The 20,530-nt window shown below is 41.1% G+C and overlaps 1 protein-coding gene across 1 annotated transcript in view; it reads left to right on the top strand.

Annotated features, from left to right (window-relative positions):
- The window catches only part of nbas (NBAS subunit of NRZ tethering complex), a 152,381-nt gene that overhangs the window by 67,489 nt on the left and 64,362 nt on the right, over positions 1 to 20,530 (top strand). The window contains exons 34-41 of the mRNA XM_027283961.1: positions 1,660 to 1,773; positions 4,053 to 4,210; positions 5,324 to 5,407; positions 7,456 to 7,632; positions 8,302 to 8,415; positions 9,583 to 9,706; positions 14,316 to 14,392; positions 15,134 to 15,271. Coding sequence (XP_027139762.1) covers positions 1,660 to 1,773; positions 4,053 to 4,210; positions 5,324 to 5,407; positions 7,456 to 7,632; positions 8,302 to 8,415; positions 9,583 to 9,706; positions 14,316 to 14,392; positions 15,134 to 15,271 — 986 coding nt within the window. The remainder of the gene's footprint in view (positions 1 to 1,659; positions 1,774 to 4,052; positions 4,211 to 5,323; positions 5,408 to 7,455; positions 7,633 to 8,301; positions 8,416 to 9,582; positions 9,707 to 14,315; positions 14,393 to 15,133; positions 15,272 to 20,530) is intronic.

The raw sequence follows: 20,530 nt of genomic DNA, 5'->3' as shown, positions 1-20,530 counted from the left end.
TGTTACTTCTTGTCCTCCAAAATAACATGAACATGGCCATCTTTCCCTCTCTGTATCTCCATGTTTGTTTCATCTTTTTTCTCTTCAATAACATGAGTTTGACTCTTCTGTGTCTGTCTGTCTGTCCTTGTCTGTTGCTTTCCTCTCTCTTCTGCTGTCCTTCATCTCTCGACTGGTAGCACATTCTGTCTTCTCTCTCTCCCTCTCTCTGACGCCCGTCGCCAGCCAAAGGAAACCTGCTAACCGGCCTTGTGACATTTCTGTGTCTCTTCTCCTCACATTCAGTCAGCAGGCAGCTCTCACTGTGTGGCTTCTGAAAGAAAAGAGGCAGGGGGAGATGAGAAGAGGAATAAACAAATTTTTAAATAAATAAATGCAGGGGGGAGGCTTTTGAAGGCGCATAGCTCTGGGGCTCTGTGGTGAATATTTAATGCAGGTATCACCAGCACACCGGTAGAAAAACCCTAAGGGTTTGGTTGCTGCCTCAGTCTACAGAAATGCTCCGCAAATCATTCAGTCTTATGGGGTAGAAGTAAGAAAAACTTGTTTTTGTCTAGATGATTATATTCCAAATGAGAATTAAGTTGTGCTGACGTGGAAAGGATCCTGGTGACCCAGTAAAGAGGTTCACGATTGTGTGTAAAGCATATTAACGTGAGGATTTTCTGTTTTTCTGACATCTCTCTCTCTTTTCTCACAACCTTTTCATCCCTTCCTTTGACTGGCCCATCAGGATGTCTGATTTAGATTGGCTTGAAATCAATGCCAGAGAATGTCTTCATAAATACACACCTGAATGAAGATGTGCCGACAAACACACGCGCACACACATAAATAAACCTCTATAATGAGGTCCTAACAGCTTTTGAAGACACCCTTTCACCAGTCACCCAGAAAATATTTGACCACATCACTTTTCCCCTTCTAAGTAAACACTGAATTTCTATCCATCACTCACTCTGCACACACACACACACACACACACACACACACACACACACACACACACACTCGGACCAATCCAGCTCCATTGCATTTCTTCATCTCAGCCTGTGTTCTTTGATCTTCAGTGTACAGGTTTGTTCAAAAGTCCTGTTTCTGCTTCTGCCTCTTTTGATCGTCCTGTCCTCTCTTTTTTGTTTATTGAGTTTTGACAGAGATCAAAAGTTGTCCTGAGCCGCCACATGAATGTGAACCCTGACCAATCCCACAAACACTATCAAGATATCAAACTGAGATTTATTCCTGTTTAGCGAAGCGGCAGGAGGGTTTTTTTATTTATTTTTTTTATATTTCATACTCTCTCTTCGAGAGAGCAGACACAGCAGTAACCTCATTTATGGTAGACACCAATTAATATGTAGTCTCTGGCTCGGTCTGTGGTGCAGCTAATGCATTTAGACGTCCTTACCTTCCAACCTTGAGTCAGATGGAGATTTAATAAGCGGTTTATTAATCCAGATGTTGTACGTGATATGCAGGATTATGAGATTTGCTGTTTAGTCTCTTAGCTTTGACATGTTGACATTTCTCAAGATAAAAAAAAATACTTTTAAAAAAAAAGACTGAATGCTCCTGTTTGTGTGTTGCATATCTCCAGTGCTGATGTCTGCTTAAATTAATAAGTGTGTGTGTGTGTGTGTGTGTGTGTATGTCTAGGAGATGACAAGGCCGCACGAAAAGGCCAAGTGCTGACCCTGCTGGCAGAGCAAGCTCTCCGGTGTCGGGACTTCAAGGCCTCCTACATCCACTGTCAGGACCTCATGGCTGCAGGTATGTAGTTTACCGTGAACCAGACTGAACCTTGTGGAAATCTAATGCAGAGCTCACTTATGCCTGTCTGTCCTCATTATGAGATTATATGAGGGAAACATTTTCTCAGACTGGAAATGAATAAATAATTTTGAATTCACATGTATTCATCATCCTATCTATGATAGGAGATAGCAGCTAGGTTACACAGTTGCTGGTATAAGGTGGTTTCCTTGTGTAAACATGATTGGCTGAAGAATGTTGGTCATGATAAAAATGTTTATTTTTCTAATTTCATTTTTAAAGATGACATCTTGGGAAGTCTTATAGTCCGTGTAAAGGCAATTCTGAGATTTCTATCAAAATACATTGAATATGTTGGAAAATAGTTGCGAAAACACGTGAAAAGATTTTGAACGATATATATTACTGACATGTGGAGTCAGAGGTTAAAACTGTTTTTCACCAGTTTTCAGTCCAGGATTTTTTGGGCGGTCCTAAAGGGTGGCTCGATGACACACTGAGGCCACCCTGAGTCTAACCCTAGCAGAGAGATAGAGATGAATTCATCTCGCTCAGTGTTTCAAAGTTAGTCATGTCATTTTCTGAACTCATCTGATACGTTTCAGTCGCTTCAAAATTGCTGCTTGACTGCTCCCACGAGTGGGCGTGGCTTCACCATATTCACCAAATTTCATAAACTTGTCGATATTTTTAACCATTCAGATTTGGCTGGGTTGTCAATAACACTTTCTTCTTTGACAAACTCAGAACACAAGTTTATTCTTACTTTACACGAGCTTTAAACAAAGTCCCATTCTAGTCTTGAGGTAACAGTATACTTCAGACAGAGTGCTTGACAGATGGTCTGACATCCTCTCTCCATATCTTTCTGACGTTGGAATTTGAGTGTGTGTAAACAATTTCTGCAACTTATCAAAAATGACAATTTCACATTCACATTCGTTTAAAGCAAGGATTAGCCAGGAGTGTGAAGATGCGAAAGCTTCTTCTTTTCAAAGTTTCATTTCTTTTGTACAAATGACCACCACAATATGATATGCTATAAAGAATAAAAATATTTTACAAGTGCATAAACCATTATACCCACTTAAACAATTATCACATCTTGTCTTGACCAATTAGAGCCTTATTTTTGCTTTTTGACATGGCTGGAAAACGTTATATGAGCTTGTTTGTTTTGAGCATACCCCTGCCTTTATTATCTAAACAACTCAAAGTATATTCACCCAATTGGCAAAAGTACACTTGTCAAAATTGAAATAGCAGTGATAAATAACGTTAACATGTGGCTTCCACTTCAATATAAGGGTTTTAGGTAATATTGTTAAACTCATGAATGGACTGCTTTGAAAGATATTTCCATAAATCCTGGGTGACCTGATAGTTTGTCTAATGGTTTCACACTTGAGACTTTGTACTTCTTACAGCCTTCCTTGGATGGCCAAAATTGAGCATGAGGGACTTTGTGTCTCCTCATGCACGAGAACAATAATAAGAATATGACAGTAATTTTCCAATTTAGACCGCCTGCTCCTCATATTTACCCTGAAGGGATTTAAAGCGGTCACTGTGGTAATTACTTATTTCCTATGACCCCGTTTTGCATTATACAACAGAAAAATCTAAGTGAGTAGGATTTCACCGAGTCCCCCCACATTGCTGAGTAACGGGAGACAATGTGGATGAGAAAAAGGTGTCGGGGAGAAGGAGAAGGCGTAATCAGATAAGCACCGGTATTCTCTGCCTGTAAGCACAGTGGGAATAATTGAATCTGTAAGAATGAAGTCAGGATTGCGTGTTGGTTTTTGACTGTGATGAAGCTGGAACAAATGCAGCACGGTTATTACAATGATATTTTCTTCAAGGGGAAACGTGGTTTATACTTAAATATGTATTAATATCCCCAGGGCTTGGAAGGTTACTCTTTATTGTATCATCAATATCCTCTGCATCTTTTTGTTCTGCAAACTCTTTCAGCATGTGTGTCGGTAGGCCTTCACCGTCTATCTGATGGGACTCAGGGTAGATCAGCAGAGACAGAAGGACGCCGATATAAAACAATTTCAGCTCAGCTATATTGTGTTTATTTTTGACCTCATATTTTCTATCATCTTTTACCGCATTTTGTTTTTATTTATTCTTTCACTGTAGCTGTCAGCTGCTGCGCTCGTTTTCACTTTAAATTAAACCCACGTCATCTTGTTTTCTCCTTTCCTCTCTTACACCACTTCACCATGCCTCCCACTCCCATTCTCCTTCATCTGCCTTTCCCCCAGGTTATAGTCCAGCATGGGATGTGTGCAGTCAACTCGGTCAGTGTGAGGGCTACGGAGACCTGGAGGCCCGTCAGGAACTTTTAGCCTTCTCTCTCACCCACTGTCCTCCAGACAACATTCATGGCCTCCTGGCTGCCTCCAGTGACCTGCAGACTCAGGTCAGTCTTTATTTTCTTTGTGGTTTGACCATAATGGCTTTTAAAAAAGATTTCTTAGAATGCAGTACAACCGGAACTGATACCAGTGTTTTGTACCAATAGTAAATATATTCTGCAAAATAATAACATGAATAAACAGCCATGTCATATAATTTAACAGACCCAGTCAGTGTATCATAATTAGTAATACTAATGAAATCAAACTAAAATTGGAATAACTCAAATTTTATGAATACTAAACTCTTGGTCTAACCTACAGTAACGTAACTAAATTCAAGATAGTTGATGCATCCTGTCCTGTCCTATCTGAGCAGAACATTGTTAAATTTCAAGTAAGTCCAGTTCTAGTTACTTTTTTAACTGAGACTATTTACCTTTGGTTTGCAGTGATGAAGCTAATCAGGGGCGGCACGGTGGTGCAGTGGTTAGCACTGTTGCCTCACATTTCCTGGTTCGAACCTCGGCTGGTGCCTTTCTTTCTGTGTGGAGTTTGCATGTTCTCCCTGTGTCTGCGTGGGTACTCTGGCAGAGCAGTAGACAAATCAGTGGAACCTTTTTTCTAAGGAACTCAACAGTAACCTTTCATATTAGCAAATGCAGGCCTAGGGCTAAAAAATATTGGGTTAATGCAGCTAACATCCCTCTTCAGAGGTTGAGATCCCGTAACAGGCTTCACAAGATGATTAAAAATTTAGGAAAGACATTTGTTCTACAAAAATGATGTTTGTTGTCTTTTCATTTTTCTCTAATGAAAAGGAATATTTTCCATCTAAGGGCTTCAAAAATGTATTCAGATGAAACATGAAACGCCATCACTCTTTGGTTGAACTTCTCACAGTAGATTGTTATATTCAGCCCGTGAGTAGACTTTGCTGCGTTTTAAGCGTTATGAGCCAAAAACAGGAAATCAGTGCTGCAGAAAAATGAAGCTCTTAGGCTTCTAGTGCCACTTCTCTTTTTCTCTTTAACTACTACTCTCTGAAATTTGTGAAGAGGTGGCCAACAAAATACTGACTCGAAAAAATCAAATCTTTTAAGAAACACAGTGAAAACTACCTCCTTTCACTTTGTGCTTTTAGCCTTTCAGTGAAACCAAACCTTTCTGTCCTCCAGGTGTTGTATCAGGCAGTTAACTATCAAATGGAGCCTGTTATTACCGAGAGTGGACGTGAGGCCGACGAGACAGACTCTGCAAAGGTTTGTGTGCGTGTTTTCATATGTAAACCTCTGTGTTTCTTTACATTAAAGCCAGCGTCTGAGCTGTTTCGTATACTACTCCTGTGTAGGTGTGTCTCTCTCCTTTGGTTTGTGTGTTTTCCTATTGCTCCATATTTGATGAGGTGTAAATCTAGTGTTAAGGTTGCTCAGCTCCCTTGATTTATTTATGCTTCCCCTTCTCCTCCCCTTCAGCACCGCCAGCTTTATGATGCCTTGAGTGGGTGTTAATGTTTCATGACTTGCATCGTATCGCCTTTGTGTGCGGATGGGCGCTCATTTGAAGCTGTCTGTTGTCATTTTATTGCCGTATTGATGTCCCTTCTCCTCACCCGTGTATATTTAAGCCTTAGATGAGTGTGTGTGTGCGCACTCCAGAGGTGCATTTATTTATCTGTGTGTTTGTGTTCTTTTTTTACAAACATCTTGAGTGTATGTGTGTTTGGGTTCCTTTCATTTCCTGACCCTAAATCCCCTGCCAAATAAAGTATTGATGAAAGGCACTAAACGATTTGGCCCCGGCCCACTGGCTCTCTAAATTTGGTTTTGATTTCCTTTTCAATAGTGCAGTATCCGACATACCATGGAATCTGATTTCAACTGCCTCGTCTCGCCTTGTCCTTCCAAGCATGAAGGAGAAACAAGAGTGGTCACGAAAAATGTGAGGAACATTTTTAGAGACGGATTTTATTCTATATAGATTTCAGCCCTTGTTGATTTGGCGACACCTATGGTTTACTGGTGATAAAAAAATAAAGAAGTTAGGCAATGATTGGCACTTCCCATCATTTCGTGAGCAACCATGATCTGATTTTATACTGCGCACAGCATGAGTCTGCACACAGTCAAAGTCAAAGTAGTTGGTTACCTCACTGAAAAGTTCCAGCCCGTCCCCTGCAGCACTTCATCTGACAGCTCACTGTGGCTGCTCCTTCTTGGTCCATTAGTCCCAGCGATATTTCAAACCGGTGCCAAAAATGACCATTGTCTTGTTACACAGATGCATTTTTTATGAGTGGCAGCAGCGTCAAGCTGACTATGACTACTGTATGACTGCTTCGTAATAAAAGTCAACTCGTGTTTTGCCTTTTAATGTGAAGACGCAGGAGTAGGAAATGTTTGGTTTGCATTAGCAGTAACCTAAAAGTTCACTGTTTCATTAGTGTGTAATGAACCTGAAATGTCACCTGAAAATATGTTATGTTTTTATCACCTCAGAATGAGCTTATTATATCCACAGATATAATCGGACAAAGTTAACACTGGCTCTAGAGACGGTCTTTGGTGTGATCACCACTAGATGCCATTAAATCCTCCAGGCTGATCCTTTATTACAACATTTTATCTGGGAACGTCGCCACAGTCAGTAATCCAGTTCGTAATCTTGTAAATATTGCAATGCTTTTATCAATGTTGGATTTTCTTTAGGAAACATGCAATTGTGCAAGAGGAGGTTCAAATTAATCAGTTGCGTAAGTCACCACAGCTAAAAAAAAAACAAGTTCACGAGTTCACCGTCTTCATGTAATGGATCTGCCCAAACTTACTACTACACAACCAAGGTTCTGTACAAGGACCGGCTCTGTGTCTCTCATACAGAGCTGGGAGGCTTTGTGCTGCCTGAACAGTGCATATTATAATTCCCTTATGGATTGCACAAACAAACCGACAAACATGAAGAGCCCTGCGCTTATTGAAGTGCTCCTCCCTAGTACCTAATAAAAAACAGAATACAACCATGTCTGATAGCACATTAATACTCAAGAGTCCTCCGTACAAAATTTGTTCTTTGGCTAATTTAGCAACACAGATGTAACAGTCAGAGAACTCCTCCGATGCTGCTTTTTCAGTTGCAAAAGAAAAAGAAATGTTCAAAGGATCCAGTGGTAGTAATGCAGGATGATTTCAAGTCATAAAATCTGTTAAAGTGGATATTACTGCTGACACACCAGACTCACACTCTTAAATAATGTGGCCATCATGTCTTTTTTTTGTTCATCCTGTCACCTCTGTCACCTGCTTGGCCCCAGGCCTGTGCTCCCTCTGCGGGCTCCCCTGTGGGGACAGCAGGGGACCTGCTGCACAGAACTACAGCTAAGACCATGAAGGTGCTGACCACTACAGGATTAACCACAAAGGCCGTGCTGACCGCAGTGAGCGACCACCGCTGGTGGAAGGAATCCCTCAACTACCTCCGGCCATTGCAAGTAAGAACACCGTGACTGTTTTGAAATTGATGTGATCTGTGGCGAAGCTGACGACAGTCAGGGGCAGTAAAGTTCCCAATGAATTAACTAACTAACTAACTTGTGGGTCTGAATGTGTGCAGTCTTTATGTGTTGTCTTGACTTCAATCAATATATGGATTCATAATTTATGAATGCATAAACATAGTGCTGTAAAAAAGCATGATCAAGCAATAACAAAGCATTGGCTGCAGTATTCGCTTCATGTTTGTTTTTGTTTTTTTTAACTGTCATTGGTTCCTGAGCTGCATGGCATGTGTGTTTGACTGTTTGTGCGTGAAAAGACACAGTTTCCTGTCTGCCCCTGCCTCCCACACCTCACACACTCGCAGACTTCCCCGTCTAAAAACAACTGATCAAGAGCTCATCTCTTGCATAATTAATTGGCCCGCCTGTTGAATATTTTAATATGTGGCGGCTTGCCGGCGGCTGGACTGGCTTGGTGGTTGCCGGGGCGGAGATTGATGGCGTCTCTGCTCTCAGTGATTTCAGGGGTGGTGGCGGCGGCCCGTGGTCGCCAAGTTTTTGTGGAGAGAGGAAAACGCAGAGGATGTGAGCTGTGGGATAGAGAGAGATGACAGTGCTATGGGCATGTTGTGAAAGTTTAATAATGTTTTGATGGCTCCTCAGGGTCACCACGCAGGAGCCTCCAGTCAGGAAGGGGCGTGTGAGAACTCCAACCTGGAGCGTCAAGGCTGTAGCCCCTTTTATCAGGAAGTCATTGATGATCCCTATGTAGACCTGGTGAGTGGCTTAAGACCAGCAGGCCTCATGGCTCTTTTTTCATTACAGTTTTCCTTACTTCTCCTGTTTTTGTTGTTTTACCCCGGGCCACCTTCTCAAATTACAACAAAAACGCCTGAGTAGGTTTATAACTTAAGGCATTTCATTTTTTACTCCTATGACTTTCAAATTCCTTCAAAAACAGTGTTGAGACAAAATGAATATTGATTTCAGGCAAGTAACTTTAATGCCAAAAGCAATTTGGAAGTACTTTATGGTGAAAAGAAGGATAAACTTTAGAATGATGGTATGATAACGGCAAACAAAATTGGAGATGTGGTAAAATATAACAGAAGATGTACTGTATGTATTAGATGGAGGAGAGGAGATGAATGTTATAAAAATCCCCCCAAAAAAGGATATCGACAGAAGGAGTTATGGAAGTGGAAAAGAACAAAAGTAAGAAAAGGAGTAGTTTGACCTTTATGCCTAGAAAATGGTCGCCCTGGGCTATGACTGGGCTTTTTACTCAGAGACACAAATCATGTGGATAGCTAAAAGAGTGGACGTGAGGGGAAACGGAGAAGGCCGATACATCTCTCCTCATGACATTTTAATAGGCCTTTCCAAATCCCTTCCTCCGCTCCATCTCTAGCGTTCATCCATCTTCCATCATCCATCCACCAATAATGGCTCCCCACGTCCATCTGTCTATGAGCTGGCTGATCAATGCGATCATGTTTTTTACCTTAACAGTTTCGATGAAGGAAGTGGGTAGGTAGGAGAGGCTGATTGAGAGAGAAAGAGAGACAAATGCAACAAGACAGAAAGATGGATGAAGCGAGGGCAGCGAAGACCGTCAGGAAACGCTGTGTGCTGAAGCGATAGCTCTGAGGTCTGCGAGAACGCAAACTTCATTGTTCACCTCCGACAGTTGAGAAATAACTCAGTGCACAAGAATCCTATAAATGAATTATCACAAGGGCCCATGTTAAAAGGCTTTATTTGGCACCGAAGTTCATTTGTTTACTCTCCCATCAGTCTGACTCCCTGGGAATTAGGACCGCTCTGTCACCTTAATCACATCTCCCTGTGTCATTTCTGATCTGCTCTCCTTACTGTTGGGATTCCCACAGCACAGCATTATGTACTTATTTATCACTCTCTCTTCTCCATTCTTTCCTTTAGAGTCAAGACGTGTATTCGTCCTACAAAGACGTGCCTCAGGAAAACTTTGCAGAGGTTTTGCTGAGGACCGGCAAACTGGCTGAGACCAAAACGGAAGGACAAACCCTTTTTCCGGCAACGGAAGGTACGCAAGCAGAAAAGGCCTCCACATATTACTCATAGTCTGGACTCCAGTCTGCATAGTGTTTAGTAACACAAGTTTAACAGTGCCTTTATTTCAATTACGGACTGGTAGCCCTCGACTCAGTTTAGAAAGAAAGAATTTCTGCCACATCAGTTGTCATTTGACGTACAGTTTGTGTCAGCTGTCGCGCAGCTTGAGCTCTTCCTCGAGGTGCCTGTTTTTAAATACTATCGGAGTGGTGTTTTAACATGGCGCCGCTATAGTCTCTGAGACTGTGCTGTGATCGAAATAACACTGAACTTTGCCGCAGAACAGACAGACCATATTGTCTGCATCTTCATGCCATCTGCGGCTCCACACTTTCCTTTTTTTTTTTTTTTACTTTTCCCTCTTTAGTCGTGCTTTCTCTGCTCGTAGTAGAGTTGCACAAAGTAAGGCCGCCTTTCTCTTTATTCACACTTTTAATGACACTTCTTAACCATTGATTGATCCGTACTGTGCAGACAAAGATGCAAAAAGAAGAAGTGATAGAAACATGTAGTGTGAATTAATGCAACCAACAAGATTAATTTAAACACACGCTGCTGGCTCAGCTTTAGGGTGAAGCGCCAGAATGAGTTGTGAATTTTTCAGAGCTGCCTATAGCTGCTTATTGGATCATTTGGGGCAATCAAGTCCCAACTATGCATATTATTTCCAGAAGCTTTTGTAATGCGGTTAAAGTATTTTGTGACTCATTGCTGGACTGATTTAGCAACCTCGACTGTAGCGATCTTTACCTGTATTAATAAGTGCTTAGCGGAAAAGCACTTAGAAAATCTTTCCTGTTTGATAGATCGAGTGAGTGCTGTGTAACTTGAGCTGTTTCTTTATGCTCAGTCTTAGTGAAGTTGTGATATTTGCCCTGCTCACTCCTCTCCTCATCCGTCTCGCCAGGTTCGCGGTGGACGAGGGGGACAACACGGGAAGAATAGCCTCACATCGATTAATTAATGTATACGCACGTATCCCACGGCAACAGTAAATAATGACGCTTCACCGAGAGAGATAGCATCAAGTCAAAACATCAGGGCCACGCTGCATGATGGATCGCAGCTGCTCGCCAAAATCGATGCCACTTCAAAAATAAAGAGCAAACGTGTCTGGGTGTGTGTGTGTGTCCGTACGTGTATGTATGTGTGTTTGAATATTAATACATGGAAACTGAAGAATGCGAGGCACACACTTTGACCATACGCACACACACACCTCTTCTCACACACTCAATCCAAACTCCCTCACTTGCCGTCATTCAAATGAATATCTCTCTTCTTAAAAGTCACCTTCCCTTTGGAGCTGCCACGGAGTGCGACGTGTTGAGAAAGAGAAAAGCCGGCTTGGACGGCATCGCGTCCGATAACAACCTTCGATTAATGACTCCTGTATCGGCCCGCTACGCCGGCTGTTCTCAAAAAAAAAAAAAAAAAAAAAATAGAAGATGGCCTTTAAGAAAATAAATATATTGATTTTTCACCTGGTTCAGATAAGGTAGAGGTAATTAATGATGACACAAGTGGAAAGTGACTCAAAGGGACTGAGCTGAGTAAGATGGTGTGAAGAGACACACACACACACACACACACACGCACATGCAACATAGAGTGCTGCCATTGGCTGCATGTTGGTTGAGGCCATAATCAGTTGTTTTTCACACTGCCTGCACAGGTGATATAGTAATAAGTCACTGTCTCACCGTCCTGCTAACAACTGGCCCGATTTAGCTGACACAGGGAGCAGGAGTGTGTGTGTGTGTGTGTGTGTGTGTGTGTGTGTGTGTGTATACAGTATGTGTGGACACACACAGACAGAAAACAATCACACCGCAGTCACTGCTCTATGCGTTGTCTCTCGATCACTCTCCCTGTTTTCCACTCTCTCACAAGCAGAAATACTGTATGCTTTTAAGTCAGGGTTATCTATTCGGTGTGCGCGCATGTGTCTGTTTACCCCTCTGGTAATTCCTGTCCCGATGGTATCAGTAGCTTTAGAGAGGCGTGTAATCAGCTCATTCTGAGGTGTAGCTCATTGAAACCCGGGGGGTAGGAGAGGAGGGGAGAGGAAAACGAGAAAAGGAGGAGGGTGGGCGCTCTGCTTAAGAGAGCTGTTATGGCTCTTTAAACCAGTACATCACACACACACACACACACCAAATCTCTTGCTACACGTGTCAGGTATCGGCCCGTGTGTTCAGTAGTGTACATTTTGTTCTACAGTATATGTCTCTTTCCCTTTGCCTCTGTTTCTTTCCCAGTGTCCACGCTCTACTTTTCTCTGTCTGTTCCATTTTGTCTTCGGCTCTTATCACCAACACAGGCTTTTGTTCTCCTCGGGTCTGAGACTACAAAGTGATTCTGTCTGCTTTTCACTGCTCGCTCCCACTGTCTGTTTCCTCGGAGTGAGTGAGCGGGTTAGAGAGTGATTAAGTAAGGGAGTCTGTGTGTTTACAGTGTTTGGTATTCATCTGGTGAATAGAAGTAGTTTTAATCATAATCGAGTGTGTGAGTGTGTTCCCCGTTGTGGCCTTGAGGCCGGCAGTATAAAAAGAAAGTCCATCCCTCTGCTCAAAGCTTTTTCTTGACTCCATATCCTAGCCCTAGGGAGACTAAAAAAACACTTTGTCCCAATTCCATATTACATACTAAATGCTGCATGCAGGTTAAAGTCGGAGGTCAGAATTTCCCAGTTGAAATGTCCAACTTTTGACCTCCAAGTGTTCAAGGTGCACAACATCAAATGTGAACAAAAAACATGCCTGACTGTCACAGGCTGATGTTTCTTTTGGCAAGTATACACACAGTTGAACTCTCAGTAGTGCATCCTTGCAGATATAAACAAAACAGAGCAGGAAAAATGACAGGGACTAAACTTTATATTTTATAATGCTTTTATACTTAGAAACGTATCTAAATATCCCATTCAATGACATAATATGAAGACCGTACTCTACAAATACACTTTACCCCCTCCCCTGTTGATTGAAAGAAGTGTGTGTGATGTCAGACAACTGCGTCTTCATGACATCGGTGTGGATGGATTTCTGGTAGGAGGTTGAAAAGTACGTGTCAGACTGAGGAAAAACACTGAAAAAATGTAAAACAAGTATACTCAAATCAGTCAGTATGCACGGTGAAAATGCTTTGATTGCACACCATTGTTCCACAATGCAATAAACAAAGGAAATGGAAGAGGGATTCACAGCTGGGGATCATTTAAACTCGTTGCATATGTTGGTGATGCAGCTTGAGGAAATGTTTGGATGATTGCAGAAAACAGTTTTTGTTCCCTTTGTGAGGTTTAATGCCGCATTCATTCATACAGTGTCGGCAGAACAGGAAGAACAGTCACGGAAATCAGTTAATTTAGTTCGAGCTAGAGCTAGTTAAGTTAATGGACCACATTTTCCATTTTAAATGTGCTGCGTTAAAGTTGCGTTATTGTCGTCTCGTCATTGAATTTGCATTGTATTTTCTTTAGTTTTTAGTTTTTGGAACCACTTTGCCACCAGTTTGTTGACATGTCTGTATTTTTCACAAAGTTGGAGATGTGATATGATTCTGAATTACCACCTGAAGGCTCACACGAATGGTGTCTCATAATAATGGCCTGAAAGATATTGACTGAATTTAGCACAACTGGCTGCAGCGTTCCAAGGTTGCAGTTTGATTTATGTCCATTGGCGCATATTGTATCATTTTATGTAGTACATTAATCTAAGTATGGTATGACAGTGAATATATATTTTGACAAAGCAATCTACTTACTAGCTTTGTTCCAGTCCTTTCAACCACAGTTTTCATCAGCACGTGACATTTATTTTCATTAGAGAGAGATAGACCTGGACCTAGATCTGCAAAAAAGAACTGCCGCGCCTCAGCAATATATTTTAATTATGGAATTGGGACACCAAAATAGATCTTTAATCAGAAGTTGCTTAATCACAGTTGACCTGCTCGGCTATATCTGCGGTTCAAACGGACAAGTTGAAACCGGTTAAGCGCAGATCATTTTTGGGTTCACATAATCAAACTCCTCTGCCTGTCTTTTCCGTCAGTATGCATAGGCTAATTTGGCATTCAGGGGATTCAACTTTAAAGTGCACTTAGATGAAGTTTGGACTCATCTGGAGAGCACTTATTAGAAGTGGGCATGTACTTACTTTTTGAATAATGAATGCTCTCTGTGCTGGAAACCAATACACGCACGCGTGTGCACGCGCGCACACACAACCAGCCCGACATTTGTATACAACATATGCAAAACACACGGGCACAGACAGGCACACAATAGCCCAGCGAGAAGATGGACAGAATCCCAGAACTCAGGGGGGATTTTTTAATGATGCTTCTTGACTTTGTCTTCCCCCCTTTTCTTCTCGACTCCCTCTATTTTTACCTCCCCTCTCTTTTGTCTGGCCTACAGAGAGGTGTATTCTGACAGGCACTGTCGTCTGTATTCAACAAACGTGGGATGAGACTCATCCAAGAGGGGAGGGTTGGTTGTGTGTCCTATGTAATGCTTTAGTTAAAGTCTCCCTCTCTCTCCATCTCTCCATCCCTCCATCCTTTTCCAGTTTTGCTGCAGCTGGCCAACGATGCATTTCCCAGGGACATGATGCTGGCTCTGTCCTACTTACTGGCCCTGCCTCAGGTAGGTGGACACACAGTCTCACACACACATACACACAGAGCTTTATTTTAGACACTCTTATAAAGAGTGTGGTTGTCTTTTAGTGAAGTTTTCACAAATGGAATGAATCCATATCCTCTGTTGATCCCTTACCTCTTCTCAATAAGGTACTGTGCACTGTGTGAATCATCACTGTGCAGTATCAAAGTCAGACCAGAGTAGCTAAATGACGTATAGCAAAAGCAATACGTCACGCAATATGTGTCGTTTCACATCTCGCTCAATTCAATCAACAACCACACGTTTCTGTTTCAACTCAAAATATGTGGCTCCTGTTTACCTCTCAGCTGTCAGACTACTTTGATGGCTAAAAAAAACAAAATATTAGGCAGAGAGGTTTTCAAGCCAGGGTAATAAAGTCCCTGATGAGCCTCCAGCGAAAAAGCTAAACTGCTGGAGAGGATATTACATAGATTTCTTGAAGAGCTTGTTAACGCCACTCGGATTCGACATCTTGACGTTACTGACTGCACAAGGTTTTGGTTATTGAATATTGAACGTGTTATTTTGATTTTGAACTGCTTATTTTTCATCATTATGAACTGAACTATGAAAGGCTGTGAGAGATTCTTTTTCTTTCAGTGGACTAAATGTTGGAATAATGGGATTTATTTGCATTTGCTCAGTGTTTGTTTTTTGTTTGTTTTTTTATCCCACCACCAGCTTACTTTCTTATTCATATCTTTACATCCATCAATGCAGGTACTGGATGCCAACAGGTGTTTTGAGAAACAGTGTCACTCTGCCTTGTCGCTCCAGCTGGCTGCCTACTACTACTCCCTGCAGATCTACTCCCACCTCACGCCCTGCTTCAAGAACAAGAACCACACTCTCTACCAGGTCAGCACTGAACACCTGTTACGTGTATGGGCGGTTGAGTAAATGGAGGGTCTTGGGTATTATGCTGAGGTGGGAGGTGTCAGAGTTGTCATGCTCCCCCATCCTTCTTGTTATTCCCACTGTAAAACAGACCTCAACGATGCTTGACAAAAATGATGAATTCTTTATAGGAAATGCTTTTTTTAACCCCAAAATGCTGCGAATTCCCAAAACACATATACACAGATAACAAGAAAAAAGATACGATACAGACGACAAACAGCAGCCGTTTGTCACACAGATAAAGAATTAAAAAGAAAAGCTGGAAGATTGATCTGTCTTGAGCAGATGGGTTTTGAAGAAGTTGAAACCTAAGAGGTTAAGTACAGCCTGGGAGTGCTGAAGAAAAAACGCTGTGTCACCCAAGTCTGTTACACGGCTGCTGGAGGAACTAGCAGAGCGAGAGTGGGCAGGTATGGCTTCTGACAATATAACAAGGTAACAGTGGTTTGAACCATGGATCCTTTTAGCGTTAAAGCTTAAAAGTCAATGTGAGAGTGAGCAGGAGGGTCTTTTATCAGAGAGTGTGTGTGTGTTGCAATGCACAGAGCACTATCATGTAAATGTGTAGATTCTGAAGCGAAGCGAAGAGGAGGGCGATATGATAATGCTAGCTCCTTCTGTCCATGTGTTGAGGAGTCCTTGAGTAAGACACTGACTGCAGCTTGCTCCCAATGGGCTGGCCAGCACCTTGCACAGCCACCCTGCTGCTGTCAGTGTGTGAATGAGTGAATGAAAGGCACAAATTTTAAATGACTTTGCTGATTAAGGTAGGGGATCTTTTATATGATCCTTTAATTACTCTCTCAACATCAGATAATGACAAAAGAGTTTCTATTTATGGCACAAAGGACAGCAAGTATTATCAGTTTTTCATTTAGTTAATGGATGTTTTTCAGTTTTTTAACAAATGTGCAGCATTCAAATTTTGATTTCATTCAAAGCAGGAAAGAGCAATCATGTCTGGCTTTGTGGAAAGACACAAGACTACAAAATGTTTATTCAGAAAATCGTTTTACATCTTTATAAGACATGAAATATATATGTTAACATACTCCTTATTGATAAGTTTAACTTCTTAACATCTATTTCCTATAATTTTTGCTCTCAAGTAGCATTAAAGTTGAAATATAACATCAAACTGAAAATATTCTATGCATCTATCTTGTGCATCATTTTCCAAAACAATCATTTTCAAAACTTTTGGCTCTCCAGTATAATTTAAAATGAAGTCGTACTGATTTAAAGTGTTTGGCTGCACAGCATGACTTTGTTATGGTCGCCCTGCCAGCAGCACAGTGGAATTGAAAAGGCTAAAGCCACATAATAATCCAATGATCCAAGTCATTGTAAATAAGTGTCATTACTGTGTTGAGTTTTATTGTGTTGGAAATAGAATTAATCACATTTTTGGGCTCATATGCTCACATACTCTTTGTTTTTTTTAGATGGGGACCATTGTTTGTGGCAAAGCCAGAATACAAAAGGCATTACAGTGATGTAAGAGGCAGAAAATGAACACAATCAGACATAATTGGACAAACTGGGAAATTAACACCAATGTTGAAAATAACTATAATTATCCTTTTACTCATAAAAATAGTAATCCGTTTATTTATATTTAATCAAACTCTGGACTGTGTCCACGCTTGTGTTTGTGAATGTCTTTGCACATGTGTTTGTGTTAATATGTGTTAAAAATTGATTCTTTTTCCCCTCCTAGATGTCTTTATTATAGCAGGCAGACATTTTTGCATAATTGACTGTCTCTTCTTGGATTCACATAATTAATTATTCTTTGGATAATATGAAATTTGACCATGTGGAAATAGCAAATTAAATGTATTTGTCACATATGTTACATATATTCTGAAACGGCACAAGCCAGACACAACAGGCCACTACTGTATGTTCATTTGGTCCTTACTAAGAACAAGCAATCGTAATATACGAGAGAGAGAGCAGGGGAATAAAAGGAAAGTGGAGTGGCGGCAGGGTTTGTCATGGGGTGATTGGAGGAGAATAAGAGACGAAATGGCTCTGACCTTTTCCTTGAGTGGACTGTGGCTCTCATGGGTTTCAGCCCAGTGGAAGAAGAGGGTGCAAGGTAAAATGTTGAAATAAAAGAACAGAAGAGGGAAAGAGGCCAACAGAAGAAGTGGATAAGTGTGTCCCAGTTGACATTCAAGGTCAGGACTGTGCACAAAAAACACAACACGCTCTCTCACTCGCGCACACACACTCCCACCCACACAAGTACACCGACAAGTTATACTCAACGCTACACACAAAAATGCTCATCGCCACACAGTGACACACAGTGACGCACACATCTTCCCTGCATCCTAATGGTAGTAATCACTCCCCGAAACCTCCTGCCGCAAGTGAAGTTCAAGTCCATTAACTTAAAATATACACAGCTTTTCCTCCTCTTCCTCTACACTTTGGCGGTCGTACCTTCATTTTTTTTTTAGTTCATTTCTTTTTTTTTCTAATCTGTCATTTCCTTTGAGTTTTTTCCTCTTTAGTTTGTTCTACCAGAGTGTGTGCTTGTTATCGTTGTGTTCCAGGTCTTGCCTTCACTCAGCTCTTATTGATGAGGTAGTGGCAACTTTTACTCTAACACTGATAGAAGCAAGAGGAAAGAAAACCATTAAAACCTTCTACCTTGATTTCTTCCTCCACACTCACCGTTTCTTTTTCTTTTCTTTTTTTTTTTTTTTTTTTTTTTCTCCTCCAGAATGTGTCACTCTCCTTTCCTTATGGTTTTTTTTTTACCTCTGTCAGTTAACTTTAATGAATTGCTTTGTTGGCATGGTCTGTTTTAAAGCATCTCCATGCTTCTTCTTTCTGTCCACATTATGTTGCTCTTCCTGCTATCGTTCCTCCTTCTTTCTACACTCTGTTTAGATTCCCTTTTTTCCCCTGCTCTTGTCAAATCTCGGGCCGCTCCGTCCACAATACTATCTTGACAGTGCATACTTCATACATTTCTCGTATGCTTTCTTAAGCTCTCTTGCTTCTTCTTATCTTTTAAGGGCACACATTGTACAGTGTGCGATATTTAATTTCAGATATGTATGACAGGGCTGTGTTTATCAGAATTTCTTGCATGTGTTGCTGTGCATCACAAATTAGTTTGGAGGGAGGAAAACACGTTATATACACAAGCATGTGTTTTTATAGATTTCATGTGTGTGTGTGTGCATGTAACATTGTTTGAGTGTGTGCGCGCGGGTGCATGCGTGTATGTATGTGTGTGTGTAACTGCAGGCTAATGTGTCGCTATGTGTCGGAGTGTTGGATCTGTTTTTTTTTATGCGACAGCGAGTGGTGTATTTGTGTGTGTTGCGGTGTTTCAAGCTGTCTCCAAGTGTTTCCCACTCTCCACTTGAGGAGCAGCAACACCGTCTCTCAATAACTCTCACACTCTTTCAGTTCTCTTGTCACTATCACATAATTTCATACCCAAGCACTAAGACACCAAACACTCAAGCCACTGAAGTCATTCAGTTGCAAATAGAAACACAACTCTCTGAGGGTTTACTCGTGGTGTTTATGTTTTTAAAGGCTCATTCAAAGCTTATTTCCTCTCTATCCTGCAGATATGAAGGTTTTGGAAATGAAGCTGCCTGCAAAGAAAACATTAAAATTCCAGGTGAAGGAAAGACATAATTAAAATTAAATTGACTTTTCAGACCCTGTTGTATAGTCACAAAACACAAAATTTAAGCATTAAAGAAAGAAATACATTTTACAACCTATAAAAAAATCATGTTAACCTCCCACAGTACAGTACATACATATTTATTAATGTCACGTATAATAACACTCAGTGCTGCACTGTCTTATCTAATCAGCACATTCATGCAAAATATTTCTCATTACTTCTTGACATTTATGCTAATAAACATACGACTAGGAGACTGAAGCCACATGCAATAACATCATCATAGCATTGTTGTCAGACACAGTTGTGTGTTATCGGGGACATACAGCACATGAAACATTTACGTAACGTTAACTCTAAGTTTCTAAGGATTTCAACGTTATACAAACAAACTGTGTAAAGATGTTAAACTTTATGCCTCTCAGTTAAATATGCAATATGTCTATGTTTAAAATGCACCATGTAATTATGGTACACTTCATTGACCCTCTTATTGTACTGTAACTATTTAACTGCGGTGGGCAACCACAGTGTGGCCCAGGGACCAGTTCAAGGGAGCACACATAATTGTGTTTAGAATAAACACAAAAGTGTTTTAAATAATCTTGGGGGACAGTTTCCTTATTTGCGACCTGCCTCATTATGACTTCATGCCTTTTTTTTGTAGGTGAGAATTTGTAGCATTGTAGCACCGCTGCCACATTCTCAGATCTCCGAAATCCTCTGGTGAGCACAATGATGTCATAACCAATATAAACCGCGGTCAAAACTATGAAGAGTTGTAATAAATTGAATTTAAAATCTTTTCCACCTCTCTTCCTTTTTCACCACGATACCTTAAATACTGTATACTCAAATATATAGGGACATTAGCAACATTTGTGGTTAAGCTGATTCAGTCACATTTGTTCAGACAGTGGGAAATGAAGCCAGAGGTGCCAGAGTCTCTCTCATACTTTAGTCCTTGCAGCATGCAGCAATGCTTGTCTGTGGGCTCTAAAACCATTTGTTCTATTTCAAATATCATCTATAAGTCTTTTTAAGTTGTCTTGCATTACTGGTTACAACCAGCATTCAGCTTTTTAACCCATTGAAGATTCTGTTGTCCACTATTGACTTTCAAGGTCTTTAACTGTTACTTTCCCATCCGATTACGGCTCCCAGGCATGACAGAGCAGCACCAGGCTCAATGACATGGAGGGTAGGTTTCCATTATTCCCCAAGGCATAATGAGGCGATTTCCACTTGCTTGCACTGAAAGTTTTCATTATACCCACTAAAGTGCTTGTTTGCGGAATAGTAGAGCTCTTTACCGTAATTGTTCCACTGCTGGTGGTGTTTACACGACATTGCACAATAGCCCATGTTTATGTAAGTGTTAAGGTCTGATTACCTGTGCTTGTCGGTGTTTTAATGCGCAAGTCTTTCCTTGATTATGTGTGCGAGCATCTATTTTTTCGCGCGTATGAATGTGTGTGAGTGTGTGTGCTTAGCGTAATTGTGGCTGTGAATGTGCAGCCACTGTACAGCAATGTGCTGAGCAAGGAGAT

Source organism: Larimichthys crocea, chromosome XI (genome assembly GCF_000972845.2).
Source record: "Larimichthys crocea isolate SSNF chromosome XI, L_crocea_2.0, whole genome shotgun sequence".
Lineage (NCBI taxonomy): Eukaryota > Metazoa > Chordata > Actinopteri > Sciaenidae > Larimichthys > Larimichthys crocea.
The sequence above is the reverse complement of the archived record's forward strand: the minus strand, read 5'-3'. Positions and strand labels throughout refer to the sequence as shown.